At 41.5% G+C, this 23,465-nt stretch overlaps 1 protein-coding gene across 13 annotated transcripts in view; it reads left to right on the top strand.

Moving 5' to 3' along the window:
* Positions 1 to 23,465, top strand: part of TGS1 (trimethylguanosine synthase 1) — a 90,394-nt gene that overhangs the window by 35,845 nt on the left and 31,084 nt on the right. For all 13 annotated transcript variants that reach the window (XM_073631617.1, XM_073631616.1, XM_073631627.1 and 10 more), the window contains 4 exons: positions 4,470 to 4,641; positions 6,181 to 6,598; positions 11,202 to 11,372; positions 15,196 to 15,339. In XM_073631617.1, the coding sequence (XP_073487718.1) occupies positions 4,470 to 4,641; positions 6,181 to 6,598; positions 11,202 to 11,372; positions 15,196 to 15,339 (905 nt within the window). The remainder of the gene's footprint in view (positions 1 to 4,469; positions 4,642 to 6,180; positions 6,599 to 11,201; positions 11,373 to 15,195; positions 15,340 to 23,465) is intronic.

A 23,465-nucleotide genomic window follows, 5' to 3' on the forward strand; every position in this document is an offset into this window, starting at 1 on the left:
GGTGTTCTTAGGGTCATAGTCAGCATTTTTATTCCTCCAAACACGGCAAGTGAAGTTAATGCCAAAGAGCTCAATTTTGGTCTCATTTGACCACAGCACTTTCTCTCAATCCCTCTCTGAATCATTTAGTTGTTCATTGGCAAATGTCAGAGGGGCCTGTACATATGCCTTCTTGAGGAGGGGGACCTTGTGGGCGCTGCAGGATTTTAATCCATGGCGGCGTACTATGCTACCAATGGTTTGGTTATTGGGGTCCCAACTGCCTTGAGATCATTCAAAAGTTCCTCCCGTGTAGTTCTGGACTGATCCCTCACTTTTCTCATGATCATACTTACCCCATGAGGTGAAATCTTGCATGGAGCTCCAGACCGAGGGCGGTTGATGATTATTTTGTATTTCTTCCATTTGCAAATAATCACTCCAACAGTTGTCTCCTTCTCACCAAGCTTCTTGCTGATGGTCTTGTAGCCCATTCCAGCCTTGTGTGGGTCTACAGTCCTGTCCCTGACGTCTTTTGACAGAAGTTTGGGCTTGCCTACGATGGTGAGGTTTGAATGAAAAAAGCGATTCTGTGGACAGGTGTCTTAGGAGCACCTTCTTAAATAGGTCCAGCCTGGGTGAAAAAAATTAAAACTCAGCAGCAAATACTGTAGCTGCTGACTTTTAATATTAGGACACTTACCTGTCCAGGAAACCCACGATGTCGGCACCCCAGTCGACTCCCGGGTGCTGCCACCGCCATTCCTGGTAAGGGAACCCGGCAGTGAAGCCTTGCACTTTCTAATTGGTCCGGCGGCAGGGGGGGGGGGGCGGCGAACGAACTTCCGGGAGATCAGACTGCGGCCCAGGGGGGGGGGGGGGTCTAAGTGGAAGTACCACTTTTGGGTGAAACTCCGCTTTAAATGGACAGGAATAAACTGTGTACCACATGAGCTGAACTGCAACTCAATTTATAACATTCGTTTGATGTGTTTTTTCTGGGTTTGTGGTTGATATTCTGCCTCTATCATTTAAAATACATCTATGATAAAAATTATAGACCCTTCATTTCTGTGTAAATGGGCAAACTTACAAAATCTGCAGGGAATCAAATAATAATTTTCACCACTGTAAGTGGCAATAAATATACCAATTATTATGCTAAATATTTTATAATGTATATGAATAGTGATAACCCAATGGGCACCTGTGCCCAGATTGTGGACATTAATTTACATATTCTTAAAGGAGAAGTACAGCCAAAGCTTGTTTGGCTGTACTTCTCCTGTGGACCACAGGAGTGCAGTTTGTTTTGCACTCCTGTGACCTGTTTTCAGTAGAGAGCGGGCCGAAGTCCACTCTCTGCTGACGTCACAGAAGTCGGTCCAGGCTCCGCATCCTCATGACCACGGAGTCGGGATCTGCCAGATGCCTGGCCCCACACCTGGCTCAGCCTCTCAGCGAGCCACTGAGAGCCTGAGCTGTCTGCTCCGCGGCTCTGCGTTCCAGTGAGTGAGGAGGAGGCAAAGCAGAGAACTGCTACTGAGAGTCTGCTCATGGTGCTGTGAGAAACGAGTGGTTGCAATGCTTTGCAGGCTGATTTGCAAAAAAACAAAAGAAAAGAAATTTTTCCTGCAAATATATGCACATTAATTTTTTAAGGTAGACTTAGCCTTTAAAGTGCCTTTACTGCTTGTTTAGAATATGTAAATATTTAAGAGTGCATAGTCTGGGCACAAGTTTATTTTAAGGAGTGTGCATAGGTGTTGGTAGAAATACAGGGAGAATACGCAAAAACATAAAATATCACCCTTCAAAATATACTTCCCATTATGAGGGCTGCCATGACTGACTTTGTTCTGAAATGCTTGTTGCTTGACTCGCTCACTACTTTTTGGGTCCCATTGAACCATTGATGCAGTAAGTGAAGTCTGAGCTTCAGGTTTGCTTAATATTTCCATGTTGCTAACTCAGGCAAGTCCCAACCCACGTATTGCTCTTGTGATGGCTTTCCTTTAACCTTTTTCTTGCCATGAACTTAATAGATGGCATATTTCTTTTACCCTTTGATAATCAAAGGATTAAAATGCCCATTGTGTTTTTTTTTGTTTTTTTGTTTTTTTTTTTGTTTTTAAGAAGAATTTCAGTTATGCCATTTTTACATAGTTTACTAGTTGAGTAATGCAAAAAAATGGCATATCTGGAATTTTTCTTAAAAAAAAACACGACGGGCATTTTAATCATCTGCTTATCACAGAGTAAGGCCCGGTTCACACTGGTGTACACTCCGACTTTGGGAGCACATGTCGCATTACGTGTATAAATCATTGGTTTCCTATGAGGGCCATCCTCACTGGTCCAAGTCGGTCCGACTTTGAAAAAGGTTCCTGCGCTACGTTTGGTCCTACTTCAGCCCGTGAATATCATTGGGATAAAGAACGAAGTACCCCCCATAATCAATGAACTTTACGGGCAACAAAGTAATAGTAAAATACAATAGTTTATTCAAAAATATGTACAGTACATAGATTACAGATTAAACAACGTGTCATCAAGCCGCGAGACATAGAGCAAACCATACTTGGTGATACTCCGATGTCTATTGTTACAGCTTTGTGTATAGGGCAAGCGGTTGTATAACAACCACATATACATATAATGCACTACTTGTGATGCCTGGAGGGACCCTGGGTTTTAGCTGCACGGCGCCAACCACAATGCCAGCCCATCATGGAAACATTGCAAGGAAGGCGTCCTGCAGAAATCACCCACCGATGCAAATGAACGGCCCGCAGGGCGGGTACAGCTCCGGGCACTATTGGAATAATACTCCAGGAGCACATATCCACCCCGAGCCGTAAAAAAAAAGGCCGCTGGAACCCGGGAGGCCTACGTGTGCTGGGGTACACCAATAGGATGGCATCTAAGTGTCCACGGTGGTCTCCAAAGGTCCAATCAGAGAACATCATGATCAGGTAAAGAATTAGAGGAACTCAAATATAAGAGTGTATATAGACAACCTTGGTCAAGAACATGTATACAGTTAATTGTACAACAGAACACATTGAACCAAATTGCAGCATAACCAAATATTAAACAATCACTTATCTTGGGAAACCATATGGATAAAAGGGGGGCATCCTCAGGGTGAGACCGACGGGGAATGAATATTAATCATTCCTTCTCGCAACCACCCGATGAGAAGCCTTCTAAAAAGGGTCTAAAACTTAGATGCTCATTGAGTCCAGGGGGTGAGGTCGCCTCGAGATCCGCAATCCAGAGTGCTTCCTGCTGTAAGGACCTTGTTCCAATTCCCACTCCTCGGATTAGGGTGGATCCCATCCAGGATTAAAAACTGGATCCTAGGAAATTTACCCTCATGCCGTTCAATAACATGCCTCCCCAAGGGGAGCTCTGGGTTGACCATTTTCATGGAAGCTACATGTCTAGATGCTCTCTTATAGAATTTGAGTTTCGTTTTACCAACAAAAAACTGTTGAATATCATTGAAGTTGGATCATCATCTTAACTGATCAGACTTTGACATGCGACTTGTACCCTGAGGATCTTTAAGGGGAACCACACACCAAAATAAAATAAAAAAAGGGTAGGGCTCCCCTAATTCTATACCAGACCGTTATCTGAGCACGCAGCCCGGCAGGTAACTAATGTGTGGGGGGAACGGGCGAGCGCCCCCCTTCTAGACCATACCAGGCTACATGCCCTCAACATAGGGGGATGGGTGCTGGACCCACCCCAAAGCACCTTGTCCCCATGCTGATGGGGACAAGGGCCTCTTCCCCACAACCCTGGGGTTGTAGGGGTCTGCGGGTAGGGGGGGGCTTATCGAAATCTGAAAGTCCCCCTTTAACAGGACCCAGATCCCGGCCCCCCACCCTATGTGAATGAGTATGGGGTACATTGTACCCCTACCCATTCACCCCAAAAAAATGTCAAAAAAAATAAAACCAGCACACAGGTTTTTGACAAATTCCTTATAACCTTCCCTTACTCTATTCAAAATTAAAAAAAACAAAAAATGTTTGCCTATAGTTCTACTTTAAATATAGGCTGCCTGCAGTACAGAAACTTGCTCAGAATAGTGCAACTCAAACGGAATAATAAAAGAGTCAAGGAAAGGGGGTAGGTAGGTGAGTGGGTGAGGTAGGTGGGGGGTGAGAAGTGAGGGAAAGGGGATTCCTAGGTGCGACGCAGAGGGGCCGCTTGTAACAATAGTTAATGTGGGTAAAGAAGTGTAGAATCATACCATGAGGGGGGAAATTATCTATCCTTAGTTGTCTCCAAAGCTTTTTTATTTATGTACTTCCTAGGCTTGACCCGAGAGAGAGAGTGCAAAATATCCTAAAGACTCTGGTAATAAAAGGGCTTATTGCTATAATGTAGTAAGATGATACTCCAAAGTTTTGGGTCTGCATCATGCTATGCATCTTTGTATGTTTATAAATGTGCTGCATGTCTACCTGTTCTAGATACGGGGGAATGCCACACTTCAGACATCGGACTCTACGCTTTCTGGATAAAGGAGTCAGGCACCGCTCTCATTTCCTGGATATGCACCGGCGTGTGAATGTTAAGAACAGCCATATATTTTTTGCAGATGACTCCGACGTGAAATCCACACAAAATAAAACATTAAAAAAGGTATGGCTTTTTCAGGTACAAAAAGTGATGGCTTGACTTTTTATTTATCAAATCGTTGGACCAGTCCTTCTCTGTTTAAACTTCCACAGTAATTGGCTCATTTTAGGTACCAAAATGATCAATAAACTGGTAAATCTTGAACAGATTTTTAAACATGGTGGGAAAAAATCTCAGTGATTGCTATAAAAGCCATTCTGTCATTTAATTATATTGAAAATGTTTTCATTCAAGCGGTTCTGGATCCGCACGTACAATTTCTTTTATTCCCTTACCCAGGTGAACCTAATTAAAACTCCACAATAGGCCCTACTGGGAAGACTGGTGAAGGGGAAACCGGGACACGTGAGACGGTTCAATTCTTTTATTCTTACTGCAGCCAGAATCTCAATTGCGAGATCCTGGAAATCTCCCATAATCCTGTTTGATTTCTTGAAGGCCAAGTTGACATGGATCATGATAAATGAAGGTTTGTCGGCGATTCTACATGACAGATTGGCTGCCTTTGATAAAATCTGGGAATCCTGGAAAAATGATCTTTCAGATTCCTCTTGAGAGGGACTGAAACCTGTGTTCTGGCAGTAGAGGGTGCACTACTTCTCTTCTCTTTTTCTTTTTTTTCCTTAACATTGTTTTTCTACTACTTCTTTCCATTCTCTTCATCTCTGTTTCCTTTTCTTTTGTTGTTTTTTTCTATTGAATGTACTACAACATTAGCTTTAGCTGACAAGGGTTGCGTAGTGTGTCGTAGGAGAAAATATGTTCTATTAAGCTGGCGTGATGCATACTATAAGCAAATCCCCCAGCAGAGGAGGTGGATTTGCCCCACCTTTCTCCTGGATGGGGGAGTGGAGGTTCACGATATGGTTAATATATTTTGATGTAGCCATACTTCTCCATAGTGGAATGCAGAGGCTAGTAAAGGGTTTCTCTTCTGCTATATAGTTAAAGCTAAACGTATTGCACAACAGATAACTTTAGGATCAGTGGATATTGTCTTGACTTTGAATTAATTACTGTACTATTGTAAGCAGGAATGAATCCAGAGACTGATATTTGACCTTTTCTGCCACATGTATTCTAGTTGGCATTTTTACTTCTTTGAAATACTTAAAATGTAATGGAAATGAAAAAATATTCCATTATAGTCTAAAGTCAATATTACTTCCTTGCTGCAATAGCAGCAATTCTCAAGCATTCTGTGTTCTGTGCAGGGCACTCTCTTAAATCCTGCTCATGTGATTGGCTCAGGAGTTTTTCGGGTTCTCCCTTACTGGGACTGGTTTTAGAAGGCACAATCTCCTTCTTGACTCTCACCTCCCTCTTTTTGAGGAAGTTAGTGGAATATACTGTTTTGGTGTTTACAGAACAGAAGCAGGAAAGATTCTCCAATGAAATTTGCTGTGTACATATTCAGAGTGTACAAAACTGACCTCCACGAAAGGAAGGAAAAGTTCCACTTTCAATCTTATAAATAATACATGGTTGTTTGTGTCATTGATTTGAATCAGCAGTTATTTATTTTTGCCATTTATTTGTCAGGTGCAGACATTCCTGAGGAAGGTGGAAGGACCCACTGAGAATGAAATGAATGAAGATTTGCCAGAGGTGGAGAAGTCTCTCAGTAGTTCTGACTCTGAAGGACTGGACATTTCAAATATTAAATCACCTGCTGATGTACACAAGGAGTCTTACCTCCAAGAAGCTTCTGAGGAACATAGCCATCCTGATATCAATGACATATCTGAATTACAAGATACTAAAATGCAGTCTGATCTGCTAGAACACACCAGGGAAGGCAAAGAGAAAACTTGTAAATTGTCCTCTAATGCCATCTGGTGTTCAGAAAATGAAAATTCGGCTCTGCAACAATCAAGGAAAAATGCAGACTCCACAAGACAGCTGGTCTCGCTAGAAATTCCAGGCTATCTACAGGTTGAAACAGAAGAAACGGGAAATGGTTGGTGGATTTCTTTCTTCTAACCTTTATTAAATCATTAGTTCTTTTCCGCTAATTGATTTGGGTACCTTAGGCCTCCTCCTACTTTCTGATCAGTATTGAGGAGCTAGTAATATAACCTCCTGGTAATGCTGCTTAACTGTAGGCTTAAACTTTATTCTGGTCAGGGTACTATCAGTACAGAGTTTCTGTGGACATCTTTGCTGATATATATTCCTTCTGGGTTCTCTCGTTTTCTCTGCGGTTGAAAATTATTGGTGGGTGATGTAATGAACAATTTAGGCAAAGCTCAGTCCAGTATATAGCTACCTACTAGATTGATTTGGGGATCATCTGCCTCCGTTGGCAAGTAAAATTGTTAAGCCTAAATTCTATTTTTTTTTTAAGATATTGGTCCAGCCCTTGATTAAGTGGATGGTTTATTAACCACTTCCTGCCCAGCCTATTTTAAAATGACGGCTGGGCAAGACATTCTTCATTCTGGGTGGACATCATATGACATCCTACCGGAATGCTCCTCCACTGGACACAGCTGATGACTGATTAGTGCACTGGCCCGCTGCCGGTGTCATGTGATCGCTGTGACAGCAGATCTCTTGACAATTGTAAACAATGAATGGCTTTGATTCATTGTGTACAATTGTGTTGTTAGCTGTAAAATGTTATTAGCTGTGGCCAATCACAGCTAATCACAACAATATACACTGAATGAATACATTTTTATTCAGTAAAAATGGTTGCTTATATCAGTAAAATTCACTCGTATAAGCAATCTTAATGTGTAAAAAAAAAAAAAAAAATCCTGATCACTTCCTCAGAGTATTACAATGTTACTATGGTAACACTGTATTGCTCTGGTCACAGCATGTTAAAAAAAGAAGAAAATGTAATGTTATTTTAAACACACTGTAACCAGTCAGTGTCCCTGATCACCGTCACACCAATTATATGATGACGCCGTACTGCACTGGTGACAGTATGTAAAAAATAAATAAATAAATAAAATATGAAAAAAAAATTTATTTTTAATTTCTTCGATTTCCAAAAAATTGTGGCAAAAATTACAACTTCAAAGAACTCGCCATGCTTCTTACTAAATACCCTGGACTATCTACTTTCGAAAAGGAGTTATTTGGGGATATTTGTACTGTCCTGGCATTTTCGGCTTTCGAGAAATGAGATAGGCCGTCAGTACATCAGGATTGATAGCTTTTCAGATATACATTGGGGAAAATAATTATTTGATCCCCTGCAGATTTTGTAAGTTTGCCCACTTACAAAGACATCAAAGGTATATTTTAAATGATAGACTCAGAATATCAACCAAAAATACAGAAAAAACATGATAAAAATGTTATAAATTGAGTTGCAATTCAGTGAGTAAAATAAGTATTATTTGATCCCCAAGCAAAACATGACTTGGTGGAGAAACCCTTGTTGGCAAGCACAGAGGTAAGACGTTTCTTGTAGTTGGTTACCAGGTTTGCACACATCTCTGGAGGGATTTTGGTCCACTTACAGATCTTCTCTAAATCCTTAAAGCGGGGTTCCACCCAAATTTTGAACAATATCTGTATGTATTCTCTTCCTTGCCTAGATGCTGACATGCCATTTAAAAAAATTAAAATCGTCGTAATTACCTTTTATTTTTCTATTCTTCTTTGCACTTCCTGGTTCTCCTCCCATGGGAGTAGGCGTGTTTCTAGCCTCTCCCAGACTCCTGGGAGCTAGTCTCAGGCTTCCCAGGATGCCACTGAGCATGTGTGGGAACGAGCGGTGAATGCTGGGAGCACAGCATTCACCACATCCAGGAAATAAATGCTTGTGGGCTTCAAATGCCCACAATGAAGATGGAAACCGCCTGCAGTGAATAATATAAGTTATTCTTTCCGACGAAATCTGACACAGGCGGACATATTACACACAATATGTGAGTATGTAATGCTGAGAAGAAAAGTTTATGAATGAACTCAAAAAAAAAAAAAAAACGATAGATAGGTGGACCCCCGCTTTAAGGTTTCTTGGCTGTTGCTTGGCAACTTGAAGTTTCAGCTCCCTCCATAAATTTTCTATAGGATTAAGGTTTGGAGACTAGCTAGGCCACTCCATGACCTTAATGTGTTTTTCTCTTGAGCCACTCCTTTGTTGCCTTGGCGGAATGGTTTGGATCATTGTCATGCTGGAAGACCCATTCACGACCCATCTTCAGTGTTCTGGCTGAGGAAAGAAGGTTCTCATCTGACATTTTACAATACATGACCCCGTCCGTTGGCCCTGCAATACGAAAGTTGGCCTGTACCCTTAGCAGAGAAACCGCCCCAAAGCATAATGTTTCCACCTCCGTGCTTGACTGTAGGGATGGTGTTCTTGGGCTCATAGTAAGCATTTTTCTTCCTCCAAACGCGGCGAGTCGAGTTAATGTAAAACAGCTCAATTTTGGTCTCATCTGAGCACAGCACTTTCTCCCAATCCTTCTCTGAATCATTTAGAAGTTAATTGGGAAACTTCAGACGAGCCTGTACATGTGCCTTCTTGAGGAGGGGGACCTTGCAGGCACTGCAGGATTTCAGTCCATTGCGGCGTATTCTGTTACCAATGGTTTGTTTGGTGACTGTGGTCCCTACTGCATTGAAAACATTCACAAGCTCCTCCCATGTAGTTCTGGGCTGATCCCTCATTTTTCTCATGATCATCCTTACCCCATGAGGCGAAATCCTGCATGGAGCTTCAGACAGAGGGTTATTGATGGTTATTTTGTATTTCTTCCATTTGCGATTTATCGCTCCAACAGTCTCCTTCTCACCAAGCTTCTTGCTGTTGGTCTTGTAGCCCATTCCAGCCTTGTGTAGGTCTACAATCTTGTCCCTGACATCCTTTGACAGTTCTTTGGTCTTGCCCATGATGGGGAGGCTTGAATAGAAGAAAGAGATTCTGTGGACCGTTGCCTTTTATACACAACAAGTTGTCATTAGGAGCACCTTCTTAAATTGACAGGACTAATGTTTACCACATGAGCACATACTGTAGCCAGTCTGTGGAAGCCAGATTTGATGTTTGTTGGTAGGGGATCAAATACTTATTTTACTCACTGAACTGCAACTCAATTTTTATAACATTTGTATCATGTGTTATTTTCTGGATTTTTGGTTGATATTCTGTCTCTATTATTTAAAATACACCTAAAAAGTATAGACCCTTCATTTCTTTCTAAGTGGGAAAACTTACAAAATCTGCAAGGTGTCAAATAATTTTTTTCCCCACTGTATATAACATAGTTTGTGGACTCTAACTTTCCTACAGACTAAATAATAAGCACATATTTGGGTTATCTTCACTAAAGAAATGTAGCAGAGTACAGTTTGGCCAAAATTTAAGAAGATTATTTATTTACAAAATGTTTTAACAGTAACAAAAAAAAAAAAACACTTTTTTTTTCAAAATTTTCAGTCTTTTTTTGTTTATTCACCCGAAGGTGCTTAAATACCACCAAAAGAAAGCTCTATTTGTGTGAAAATAATGAAAAAAATGTCATATGGGTACAGTATTGCATGACCGCGCAATTGTCATTCAAAGTGCGATAGCACTGAAAGCTGATCATTGGCCTGGGCAGGAAGGGGGTAAAAGTGTCCGGTATTGAAGTGGTTAAAAGCGTCACTTGGGAAGATACTGGCTAATGTTTCAGAGCTCTCTGTAATTGTGGACATACACCAATAAACTTAGGCAACTTTCACACTAGGGCGGTTTTCAGGCGCTTTTGGGCTACAAATAGCGCCTGTAAAGTGCCTGAAAAAAGCCTCCCCTGCAGCCCCAGTGTGAGAGCCTGAGTACTTTCACACTGGGTGGTGCACTTGCAGGACGGACGTTAGAAAAAGTCCTGCAAGCAGCATCTTTTCAGCGGTGAGGGAGCAGTGTTTACACCGCTCCTCCACCGCCCCTGCCATTGGAATCAATGGGCACCGCTGCCAATGCGCCGCTTTATCGTTAATGCCCCCAGTGTGAAAGTAGCGTTATAATTGGAAATAAAGCTGCCAATTCACACATTGCTTGTAACAGTTTTCTTGTATGCCACTAGCAAACGTTTCAGAAACCAATGTCTCTAGGCATTGTAAGTGCTTCTTCTCATACACAGACACTCATCAAGTTGGTGAAAAATTTTTGCTGGCCAAATCTTTTCACTGGCAAACTAGGAATAAAGTTGAGGCCTGTTGCAACGAGGTGATAGAAGTACAGGGACATTTTACATAGTTTCTTCTCTGTAAGAGACTTTCCCACCATGTATGACCACCCTAAAGTAATGTAATATTAAATATTTTTTTCTATATTCTTATTGATTTTTTTTCCAACAAACATAAAAAGACATCTCAATGCAAAACAAACCACATACAAAAAATAAAAAACAAAAAAATACCAAAACTTTACAAAATAAAAAATATTACACATTTTAATCTTCTCTGATCCATTAATGAAAACATAATGATATAAAGCTAAAGATTCATATTGAGCCCCAAAAAACTTGTGTGTAAATGCATTTAGCTTATTTTGTATAGATGTATATGGAAATGTATAAAATTGCCTAAAGTGTGTACTCAACTGTGTTTTATAGATTTTCGGGTGACTTCTACAGACAGGAGCAATAAGAAGAAGAAGAAAAAAAGTAAAAAGAAAATGCCTTTACTGCCACCAGAAATTGCTGCTGATCCACACCTTGCCAAATACTGGGCCCAGCGCTACAGACTCTTCTCTCGCTTTGATGAAGGGATAAAACTGGATGAAGGTAAAGTGTAACAGCAATACTACTACATAATACGTCTTCTGCCTCTGTGTGTGGGCAAAACACCGGGTTAAGTGGCATCATCAAATGTGCTAAATCCACATTTCAGCCAAAGCCCCATATATTGTAAGAACGTTAGACGGCAGCTGAAGAAACAAAGATATAGAAAATAGAAATATATTGTGATTGTTTAGTACAACTATAGGTAGCAGTAACTTAAAATTCAGTGTGGAGGAATATGCAACCATACCAAAGTTTTGTCCATGCTGGGTAAAAATATATTGAATTTATAGTACATAGGAATTTTTGCAACAGAATAAGCAAACCAAATGTAAGCTGGTGAATGCACAAACAAAGCTAGTTAACTTGCCCTAAGCAAGTTAAAAAAGAATATATGTTGTTAAAGCATACTTGTTTGCATGTTCCTAATACTGTGCCTAAATACTGTATTTGCTAATGACAGGAAAAATTATGCTGACAGCAAATTATCATTCTGTATTACGTATAGTTTATCCAGGGCAACACCTATTTAGTATTTATTAAAGTCTTGCTGTGTAATTTCAAATGATAAATACAAATAGATTTAGTTTATTGTGGATGGCATTATTTTTAATAAAAATTACCTCCAGGTGTGATCTTTTATTGAATTCTTACAATGGTCCAGCTTGGACTAATGTATGTATGTATGTATGCATAGCTCATACCTAAGGGGCCACTGGAGTAGCTGACGATCACGGTAGTAGTTGATGCTACTACAGTGATGGCTGCGATCTTACAAGTCTGGCTGGTGCTGGCTTACAATTTTTCTGTTTGCCAATGTTCATTTTTCCTGTAGCTGAAGGTATAACCCTGACTGTAATCTAAATTTTTGTGTACCTCAGTGGGCTCCAAGAAAATAATTGATCAGTACAAGTACAAAGATCCTATTTATTATATTAAAATCTTTTTCTTGAAGTCCATTGAGGGACACAGGTCACACCCCTCTATTTTTATGATACAGACCTCAGTACTGCTTTTTAAAAACAAAAATCCAGGAAGGGAAGAGAGCAGGAAAGAAGCCCAAAGGGCAGGAAAAGGAATCATCAGAGAGGAACACCCATATAATATCATAAACAAAAATTGTTTATTTAGAAAAAACAAAAAATTACACCCACAATAAATATAATAGAATATATCAATACCTCCACCACAAATTTAAAATTAATGATAACGTTTTTTAAAACAGATTATCACCACGAACAAACACCCCTCAATCATACAATCATTCACCCACTAGTAGCAGCTAATACTACAAACTGAAGAAAAATAATAATGCAATAATAAGCTATGATAAGCTGAACAGTTAGAGAAAAAAAATCTTCAGATCATAGAGAGCAATTTTGGTTTGTACACCAAATAGTGCAGGGCCTGCCCTGATACAGTACCTCAAGGGGAGCAGATGAAATTATGAGCAGGGGGCTATGGAAGCGATCCAAGATGATAAAGATAGTGGTCCCCTAATGTACAAAGAGTTATAAAAGGTGGAAAAACATAGTGTTGCAACACTATTGAATGAGTGAGTTTAACTGATGAGGAGAGCACTTGAATAGGGGGTTAAAACGCCTTCCCTTGCAACAGTCTATGTGAGGCGGCTTGAATAGGCGCTTATTTCATATCATGGCTGAAGCACATACTCACAGATACAAGGGTGAAGGATATGTTGAACACCCACAGGTGGATTTCCCTTATGGAGGTTCCAGTTAAGTGTATCTAGACAATGTCAAGTGTTTAAAAATTTACTGGTCCATGCAGGGTTAGCTAGCAGTATCCACGAGACTGGACCGTGTAGCTCACAGGCAGGTGCACTTACTGGCCATACTGTATTGCAGGTGGAGCCCGTATGATAGAGATCTCATCACAAGCTTATTAGTCCTTACGGGAATAGTCAGAAATTTCACCAGGACCAAACTGCTCAACTGACAGACAAAACGACACACTGGCCATGCAGCATCAGTAGAGAAACCCATGTGATAGAATTCCAGGTGGAAGTTAAGTTCACATCCACAGTACGCTGATGTCTAGGTGTATAGAGATTAGATAGTCCCGGTTAAATTGTAGATCTCCTTCAGGATCAGTGGACCCAAAGTTAATTCATTCAAACGGGATAAGATCAACTCATAGATGGTGCTGGCTGTGTAGACTGCAGTCTCCAATAAAATTTAAATGTGGCCACCCATGTTCATATAGAGACAGCTGCTCCCAGGGCAGGAATCGTGGGAGATGAAGGGGTGAGAAGTCTGTGGTAGACCCTGTAAAAACAGGGACGTCTAGCTCAGAGCTCACATCTAGACGCCCCTGTGGATGTGAATTTAACTTCCACCTGGAATTCTATCACATGGGTTTCTCCTCTGATGCTGCACGGCCAGTGTGTCGTTTTGTCTGTCAGCTGAGCAGTCTGGTCCTGGTGAAATTTTTGACTATTCCCGTAAGGACTGATAAGCTTGTGATGAGATCTCTATCATATGGGCTTCACCTGCAATACATTAAAGCCAGTAAGTGCATCTGCCTGTGAGCTACATGGTCCAATCTCGTGGATACTGCTAACTAACCCTGCATGGACCAGTAATTTTTTAAAGGGATATCCAACTGTGGGTGTTCAACATATCCTTCACCCTTGTATCTGTGAGTATGTGCTTCAGCTATGATATGAAATAAGCTCCTATTCAAGCCACCTCACATAGACTGTTGCAAGGGAAGGAGTTTTACCCCCCTATTCACCTGCTCTCCTCATCAGTTAAACTCACTCATTCAATAGTGCTGCAACGCTATGTTTTTCCACCCTTTATAACTGTTTGTAAATTAGGGGACCGCTATCCTTATCTTGGATCGCTTCCATAGCCCCCTGCTCATATTTTCATCTGCTCCCCTTGAGGAACTGTATAAGGGCAGCCCTGCACTATTTGGTGTACAAACCAAAATTGCTCTCTATGATCTGAAGATTTTTTTTCTCTAACTGTTCAGCTTATCATAGCTTATTATTGCATTATTATTTATCTTCAGTTTGTAGTATTAGCTGCTACTAGTGGGTGAATATTTGTATGATTGAGGGGTGTTTGTCCGTGATGATCACCTGTTTTTGATAACGTTATCATTCCTTTTAAATTTGTGGTGGAGGTATTGAGATATTCTATTATTTATTGTGGGTGTAATTTTTTGTTTTTTTAAATAAAGAATTTTGTTTATATTATTATATGGGTGTTCCTCTCTGAAGAATTCTTTTCCAGCCCTTTGGGCTTCTTTCCTGCTCTCTCCCCTTTCCCGGATTTTTGTTTATATTGTTGGTTTGATTCAGAGGAACTTGTTTTAATAGCCTTATTATTATACAATTACCCAGGCTATAAACAATAGACCCCTTGCACCTGGGGTGTCTATACTATTATTACTTCTGTTTAGATATTGGTACACTCCCCTCCCATTGGATTATCGTTATAGACGGTTTCTCCTTGACTATCCAATCTGTTTTTTCTCAGTACTGCTTTTTGCTACAAAACTGAGGCATGCTAGTAGTGGGAGGAGTTATCCTGGACTGACCCTACAGTATTATTTTTTTCCTTGAGTCCTCCTGTAGGAGGCAGTATACCATGAAGGTTAAAAGCTTCCTGTATCCCAGTGGATCTTCAAAAAAAAAGTACAAATATCCTATTTTTTCCAATTCATTTTAAAGCAGTCATGGCCCTGAAACGTAAAAGCTGTAATCCAGTATTTCTTATTTTGTGTAGGTTATTAAGTCACAGGTCATAGAGTACACAGTATAATACAATTACTTTTTCTGTTCTATACTTTGTAGAAGGCTGGTTTTCGGTAACCCCAGAGAAGATTGCAGAGCACATCGCACAGCGGGTCCGCCAGTGCATTAACAATGCTGTTGTAGTGGACGCTTTCTGCGGCGTGGGTGGAAATGCCATCCAATTTGCTTTAGCAGGCATGAGAGGTAAGCCTTAATTAGCATTTAAAACATAGTATTTTAACATTGTATAGTTCATTTAATGCTGCTTTTCAACCTAAGATGAACAAATCTATGTGGACGATCCAGCCAGTTCAGTTCAGGAGCTAGCAGCTAATATGAACAATCAGGGGAATGTGCTTTCAATGATAACATGAAAGGGTTCAATTACAGTTAGTTTTTTTTTTTTACATGCATTTATTATTTAAAAAAAAAATCAAAGATGTGGGTGGAACTCCGCTTTAAATAAGTGCAGAGAATGTACTGAGCTGCTGAACAGTTTAGAAGAGATAAAAAAGTAATGTGGGATGGAAAGGGTGTCAGGCAGTGATTGGAATGGTCAGATCTGACACGGAGGCTACAGGATGGGAGCAGTAAAGATACATGTGAGCGGAGAGTAAACGGGAGATAGTGACGGGGGGAGGATCGGTGTGATTGGGAAGGTGTAAAGACTTGCATTACACAAAGAGAGGGGAAGTAAAGTTTGGAGGTGAATGAAAGGTGTTGCTGTAAAGTCAGGACAAAGTTGTAATAGCTGGCATAGCAGGTGCCCCTTCTGCCCCCCTCCCCCCTTCAGTCCTGGCCCTGCACCATGTACTATACCTGGAGATATCTGTGTGATACCTGTGTGTGTACTGCTGGTTGCCAAGTCCGTGTCACTGTCACAAGGAGATGGATGGACTGCTGCCTCTGCCTGCTGCACGGACCTATCACTCCCAGTCTACCCTGAGCCATCCTTCTTCTGCTGCTGATTCCCCTCACTTCCTGAAGGAGACAGGCAGCATATGAGCCAATGACGCCACGGGTCTGATAAAAGCCCTGCTCTACGGACCCGCCAATCGATTACAACTACAGGAAACCTAATGCGAGTAGTGTGAGGTGGAGTGTTTGAGCACAAGGCTTATAGCCCCAAGGACACTGTAAACTACGCCAATAAAGCTTCTTAGCCCCAATCAAGTGTCATGCCTCCAATAGCACCCTCGTGTCCGGCGCCCTGAACACACACTTAAAGGGACACTTTAAAATTTTTTTTTTTTTTTTTTTTTATGACAAGTAACTTTGGGGAGGCGGCGCCCCTGTGCCCCCTATTAACGGGCCACCACTGCTGTTGATTAGTGATAATTGTCACATTACCATTGTCATCCTTGTTAACGTTTACTCAATAAGGTCATCATGTCACTCAATACCATGCCATGGCTCAGTCTGTGGATTACTTTGGTATCTTATCTCCATTCTTGAAAGTAACACCAAAATATGGCAAACTAGAAACTATTCATTACTGGAGGGTGGCATTTTTAGGGACGGAGATATTCATAACTAGCCATTCAAAGAGAGTATTTTTGGTTACCAGGTGTAAAATAAAGGCCATTGAATCCATTAATTTAATCTAACACCAAACTAAGATAATGTGTGCAAGTCTCCGGATTTTTTTGCTGAAAAATGTATTGTAAGATGGGTGGAGTTCATGTCCCCATGTTTTTTTTCCAGACAGTGCAACTAGATTTTGCATTTGTTTTGAGGGGAAGCTTCAGTGTTGCAATTATAATGTAAACCTATCATAAAGAGGCTAAGCTGGTAATGTAAATGTAATAAAAGGAATGGATGGCTGCACACCGAGGTAGTAATGAATCTCTTTATTGTAAAACCCGTAACATGAATAACACCACAGGACAGGCAAACAGGTACAGGTAGACTTGTTTCACACAGCGGCGCTGCGCTTATTCATTACCCTGAAATGTTCCACTGACATCCCTTAAATAGGGCTCCCCCTTGTTTAAAACACAGGTGAGGACGACATCAGCCGAACATCTAAAATCACTCTCAGCTGTGCACCTTGTTAGAACAATGGAATCATATGAAGTCAATCAGAACTTTGGCTACTACATGCTGAGAGCAACAACGACATACACAGACATCATAGCCAGTCAAAAGAAGGAAAAGGGAACGTAGGAGGGACCGAAAGAAAACAATTTATGTCTAAATAAACATCCCATCTAATGTCCCTGTCTGTCCCTATAAACACTCTATATAAATGACAGAAATAAGAAGGACACGTGATAAAGGCAAACAATATTGAATAAAATACTAAATGCTTAGAATTAAATTATATTGTTGAAAACCACAAACAAAAAGTGTCAGCATAAAATTGTTATAAAAGAAAAAAGGAAAAAGATATGTTGACAAAGAAACAAAAATAGAAAAAACACACACACATAGTATGTTCCAATTACTAAATTATCATAAATGAATTTGTAATCTATGTGTGTATGGAAACAAACCTTGTCTGAATGGACAAGTGTACATATCAAAATATGAAAATAAATGTCAATTTAATATAATTTTAATTTAATTCAAATTAAATTTGATTTGAGAACTGAATAGAAACAGAGCTGATGTGCCGCCACATATTATACAAATATGACATCAGCTAGATTGCTCCTTTATATTGGTGAGCCATGTGGGTTGGCTTACTGCCCATCAAGGAGAAAGAAGGCCACGTCTCCTACTCCTGAATGAAATCCACATTTACATTGTAGAGCAGACTTTCTCAACCTTTTCAACACAGAGGAATCCTTGAAATAACTTTCTGGTCTCAGGGAACAGCTGCTAAAAATGACTATATCTACAAATCATGATACATTAGTGTGATGGTCAGTGGGAAGAATGCTCTTTACACTTGTGATCATTGGGAAGAATTTTCCCCTTACAGATCGCTAAAAAGATTATTGGTGTCAGTGGGAACTTATCTGAGAGGCAAAAATTGGTCATTGCTCAAGAAACCCCTAGCAACCCTTGGAGGAACCCTGGTTGAGAAACCCTGTTGTAGAGTGACATCTTCTGATATGGGCAGTTACCTCTAGGTGACAGCACTCCATTTACATTACCAGTTCAGTAGATATAGAGGTTAATTTTATGTGTCTATTTATTCCATTTTAAAGCATGTCCTGGAGGGTTTAACCACTTATGGACTAGAAGGATTTGCCCACTTAATGACCAGGCCATTTTAACTGACAATTGCGCAGTCATGCAACGCTGTACTCAAACAAAATTGATGTCCTTTTTTTTCTACAAATAGAGCTTTCTTTTGGTGGTATTTGATCACCTCTGTGGTTTTTTGGGGGTCTTTTTTGCGCTATAAACAAAAAAAGACCGACCTTTTTGAAAAAAAAAACTATATTTTTTACGTTTTGCTATAATAAATATCTAATAAAAAAACACATTTCTTTATCATACATCATGGGACACAGAGCCCCAAGTAATTACTTAATGGGTTATAGGCCACCTTCAGGTCATTGACACTGGTATACCCAATCCAGGAAGTTCACTCCCTATATAACCCCTCCTTCCAGGAGCACATCAGACCAGATCCATCCAAAGTGCCATTGAGGCCTAAGTGGATGGTACCTGGGGCCTCGTATCCAAGGTTTTTGCCTGTAACGCCTCTCTTTGTAGGGCTGGACCCCAGGAACCCAGGGCGTAGGTCTTGCTACATTACCTAAAGCTTTCCTGGTGGGGTGCTTTACAGATCCAAGGGAGTTGGAACCCCGATATCTAGGAGGTTTGCTAAACGCAGCCTGCCATGATGGGTGAAGGTTGGATTGTCTGTTAATTCAGCAAATCCTGTGGCGGGGATAAGGTAAGGGAAGAAACTTGGGTACTAAAAACACCAATGTATTCTTCTATTAGGGAAAAAATGTTGTCATGCCCTAATTCTCCACTAGAAGGAGTCTATGCACATACCTTACTCTGTTGTCTTCACTGTAAAGCTCAGTCAGTCTGTGTGTGGCCACAGCAGCGTGTGCAGAGGGATGACTCTCAAGTAAAAGAAATCTGCCAAATGGTTTCTTTCTCCCCCCTGAAGGGACCAGAGGGTTAAGGGGACATCAGCGGTGTACCCCCTTACATTACACCCCCCCCCGCTCGCGGCGGGGTGTGCGGAGGTCCCGCTGGTACTGCTAATATTGTTACTGTTGACTGCTGTTACTGTTGTTGTGTGCCTGCTGCTTAACAGGTCTCTGTGGTCATATTTCCACGCTGTCATCCTCGCCTGAATTACCAGTTATGGCAAGCCAGGGTGAGCCATTGGAACAAATTGATGGTGCAACTGCTTCTCACATCTCAGCCCTTGTATACGTGACTGAAGATGTCCTTTCCTCCACCCTGCAGGGTCTGGAAGGAAGATTAGCGGCTTTAATCCCATCCTCCATTCAAATAGATAGGAAGCGTGCTAGATCCCCCTCCCCCACTTCAGAACCTTTGCAAGGAGAACAGTGGGCTCAGGATGAGGTGTTACCCTCAGTCGATCAAGAGGAAAAACAAACCGATGATTCCTCCGTGGAGGAAACAACGGTAGATGAACCTTTTTCAGCCTCACAATCTGAGAAAATTCCTGATACAAACTCTTACAGAGAGTTCACTTCACTTTCATGTTGCCCCTAACGGAGTCTCCTGAAAGCTTGGTTTCTTCCTTGGGTTCCTTAAAACCTTCTCAGCCTTTGCATGCGTTTCCTGTCCATGCATTACTAGAACAGCTTGTTTTTGCTGAATGGTATCACCTGGATAAGCATTTTATCCCTCCTAAGAGATTTTCAGTTCTCTATCCCATGGAGGAAAAATTCACCAAGAGATGGAAAGTACCAGCAGTTGATGCTGCGATTTCCAGTGTGAATAAAAGCCTAACTTGTCCTGTAGACAATGCACAAATGCTTAAGGATCCAACAGATAAGAAGTTGGAATCCCTGTTAAAATCTACTTTTTTCTCAGCCTGCAGTCACTGCAATAGGCGTCAGTCAATCCCTAAAGGACCAATTTAGACAGGCTCTTAAAGAGGTTCCTGCACAACAAGCCTGGGAATTGGCTGAACTACCAAAAGCATTATGCTTTGCCATCGATGCCATTAAAGATTCTATTCACCAGGCGTCTCGCCTTACGCCTATGCTTGTACATATGCGTAGAATCCTGTGTTTAAAAAATTGGTCAGCTGAAGTACCATGTAAAACCCTCCTAACTGGGTTCCCTTTTCATGGGGAGCGACTATTTGGAGAAGATTTGGACAAATACATCCAAACAATTTCTAATGGGAAGAGTACTCTTTTACCAGTCAAAAGAAAGTATAAACGCCCTTCATTTAAACGGGCTCTTTTCCCTGCGCCAGGGGCTTCTGCCTCTAGACAGTGGCGACGGCCACCGCCATCAGACTCTAGAGGAAAACCTCAGGGTCAGACCCAGGCTCAAAAGAAGTCCTGGGGTTGTAAACCTGCAAAACAGAATCCTAAAGCCTCCTCATGAAGAGGCAACCCCCCTCACCAAGGTGGGGGGAAGACTTCTGCAGTTTTCAGAAGTTTGGCAAGAGGAAATTCAGGACAGATGGGTCATCCCCACGGTAATGCTGGGGTACAAGCTGGAATTTCAGGACTTTCCACCGTCTCGTTTCCTGAGGTCAAGCGTTCCCAAAGATCCAGAGAAAAGACAATCTCTGTTTCAGGCACTAAACCAATTAATATCTCAAGGGGTGATCATACAGATCCCCACAAAAGAGCAAGGTCTTAGCAAGGTTTTATTCAAATCCTCTTATGGTACCAAAACCAAATGGAGATGTCAGACCCATTCTAGATCTAAAAAATCTAAATCAGTTCCTGAAGATCCGCTCCTTTTGCATGGAGACGATCAGGTCAGTAGTTTCCATCCTTCTAGGAGGAGAACTTCTGGCATCAATCGACATCAGGGATGCATATGTGCATGTCCCTATATTTCCCGCTCACCAAAAGTTTCTGCGGTTCGAGTTAGAACAGCAGCATTTCCAGTTTGTAGCCCTGCTCTTTGGGCTAGCCACAGCACCCCTGGTGTTCACAAAGGTGCTGGCCCCGCCTGTAGCCAGGTTAAGGGCACAGGGCATAACAGTCGTAGCGTAGCGCAGAGAGAGGTGAACCATATTCTAACTTGGGCAGAAAGGAATGTTCCGTGCCTATCGGCAGTCTTCATTCCGGGAGTAGAAAATTGGCAAGAGGACTACTTAAGTCACCAGCAGTTATTCCCAGGGGAATGGTCTCTTCACCCCAACATATTTCGGGCTGTTTGTCAAAGATGGGGGACTCCAGATGTAGATCCTTTAGTCAACATAAAGTTAATCAACCTTGTGGCCAGAACAAGGGATCCACTCCCTTTGCAGAACGGATGCGTTGGTGACCTCATGGGATCAATTCTCACTGATCTATGCATTCCCCCCTATTCAGTTGTTGCCTCGACTTCTTTGCAGGATCAAGCTGGAAAGAACGCCGGTAATTCTGGTGGCACCAGCATGGCCCAGAAGGTCATAGCATGCAGAAATCGTAAAGATGGCAGTGGAGGGCCCATGGTCCCTCCCACTACGGCCAGATCTGGTCTCACAGGGACTGATATTCCATCCTACCTTACGGTCTCTAAATTTAACGGCTTGGCCATTGAAACCCACATTCTGATGAAACGTGGGCTCTCTCCGGGTCAGTTATCTCTACCCTGATTAATGCAAGGAAGCCAGTTTCCAGAACTATATATTACAGAGTCCGGAGGGCTTATGTTTCCTGGTGTGAATCCAAGGGTTGGCACCCGCGAAGATATATCATAGGCAGAATTCTTGCCTTTCTACAGTTAGAGGTAGAAATGAAATTGTCCTTGAGTACTATTAAAGGCCAAGCCTCAGCTTTATTGGTCTTACTTCAAAGACCGCTTGCTACACATTCTTTAATCCGAGGTTTTATGCAAGGGGTGATGCGGCTTAATCCGCCCCTTAAACCTCCCTTGAACAGGACTTGAACTTAGTTTTGTCTGTGTTACAAAAACAGCCATTTGAACCGATACAACATATTCCCTTAGTCCTTTTGACAAGGAAGTTGGTATTTTTGGTTTCTATATCCTCAGCAAGGAGGGTTTTGGAATTGGCTGCTCTTTCTTGTAAAGAGCCACATTTGATTTTTCATGAGGACAGAGTGGTGTTACGCCCTCGTCCAGACTTTTTGCCAAAAGTGGTTTCAGGTTTTCACCTGTACCAAGATATTGTCCTACCATCGTTTTTTCCAAAACCATGTTCCAGGGAAGAAAAGTCACTACATTGTCTTGATGTGGTGAGAGCAGTGAAAATCTATTTAAAGGCAACTGCTCAGATTCATAAGACTGATGTCTTATTTATTCTGCCAGAGGGTCCTAAGAAAGGACAGGCAGCATCGAAATCCACTGTAGCTAAGTGGATTCGGCAAGTTTATAATTCAAATTCATGATTTAAGGGGTAAGATTCCTCCTTTTCAAGTTAAGGTGCACTCTACCAGGGCAGTTAGTGCTTCTTGGGCAGCGCGCCACCAGGCCTCCATGGCTCAGATCTGTAAGGCCGCAACTTGGTCTTCAGTACATACATTCACAAAATTTTATCAGCTGGATGTAATGAGGTATGAGGATATCGCCTTCAGGTGCAGTGTGCTGCAGGCAACAGTATAGGTCCTCAAGTCTGGGGGTACCCTCCGGGTTGTGTCTTCCTCCCCTCAAGTAGCATTGCTATGGGACGTCCCATTAAGTAATTACTTGGGGCTCTGTGTCCCATGATGTACGATAAAGAAAATAGGATTTTTATGACAGCTTACCTGTAAAATCCTTTTCTTGGAGTACATCATGGGACACAGATGTCCCTCCCCTCTTTTTTGGGATTTAAGTATATTGCTTTGCTACAAAAACTGATGTACTCCTGGAAGGAGGAGGGGTTATATAGGGAGTGAACTTCCTGGATTGGGTATATCAGTGTCCATCACCTGAAGGTGGCCTATAACCCATTAAGTAATTACTTGGGGCTCCCATGATGTACTCCAAGAAAAGGATTTTACAGGTAAGCTGTTATAAAAATCATATTTTCGTCAATCGTTTAGGCCGATATGTATTCTTCTACATTTTTTGGTAAAAAAAAAATTGCAATAAGCGTATATTGATTGGTTTGTGCAAAAGTAATGGCGGTGATCAGTGACATTGCAGCGGACAGATTGGACACTTTTGACACTTTTTTTGGGACCAGTGACATTTATACAGCGATCAATGCTAAAAATAGCCACTGATTACTGTATAAATGTCACTGGCAGGGAAGGGGTTAACACTAG

This window comes from Aquarana catesbeiana, linkage group LG05, assembly GCF_042186555.1.
Source record: "Aquarana catesbeiana isolate 2022-GZ linkage group LG05, ASM4218655v1, whole genome shotgun sequence".
Classification (NCBI taxonomy): domain Eukaryota; kingdom Metazoa; phylum Chordata; class Amphibia; order Anura; family Ranidae; genus Aquarana; species Aquarana catesbeiana.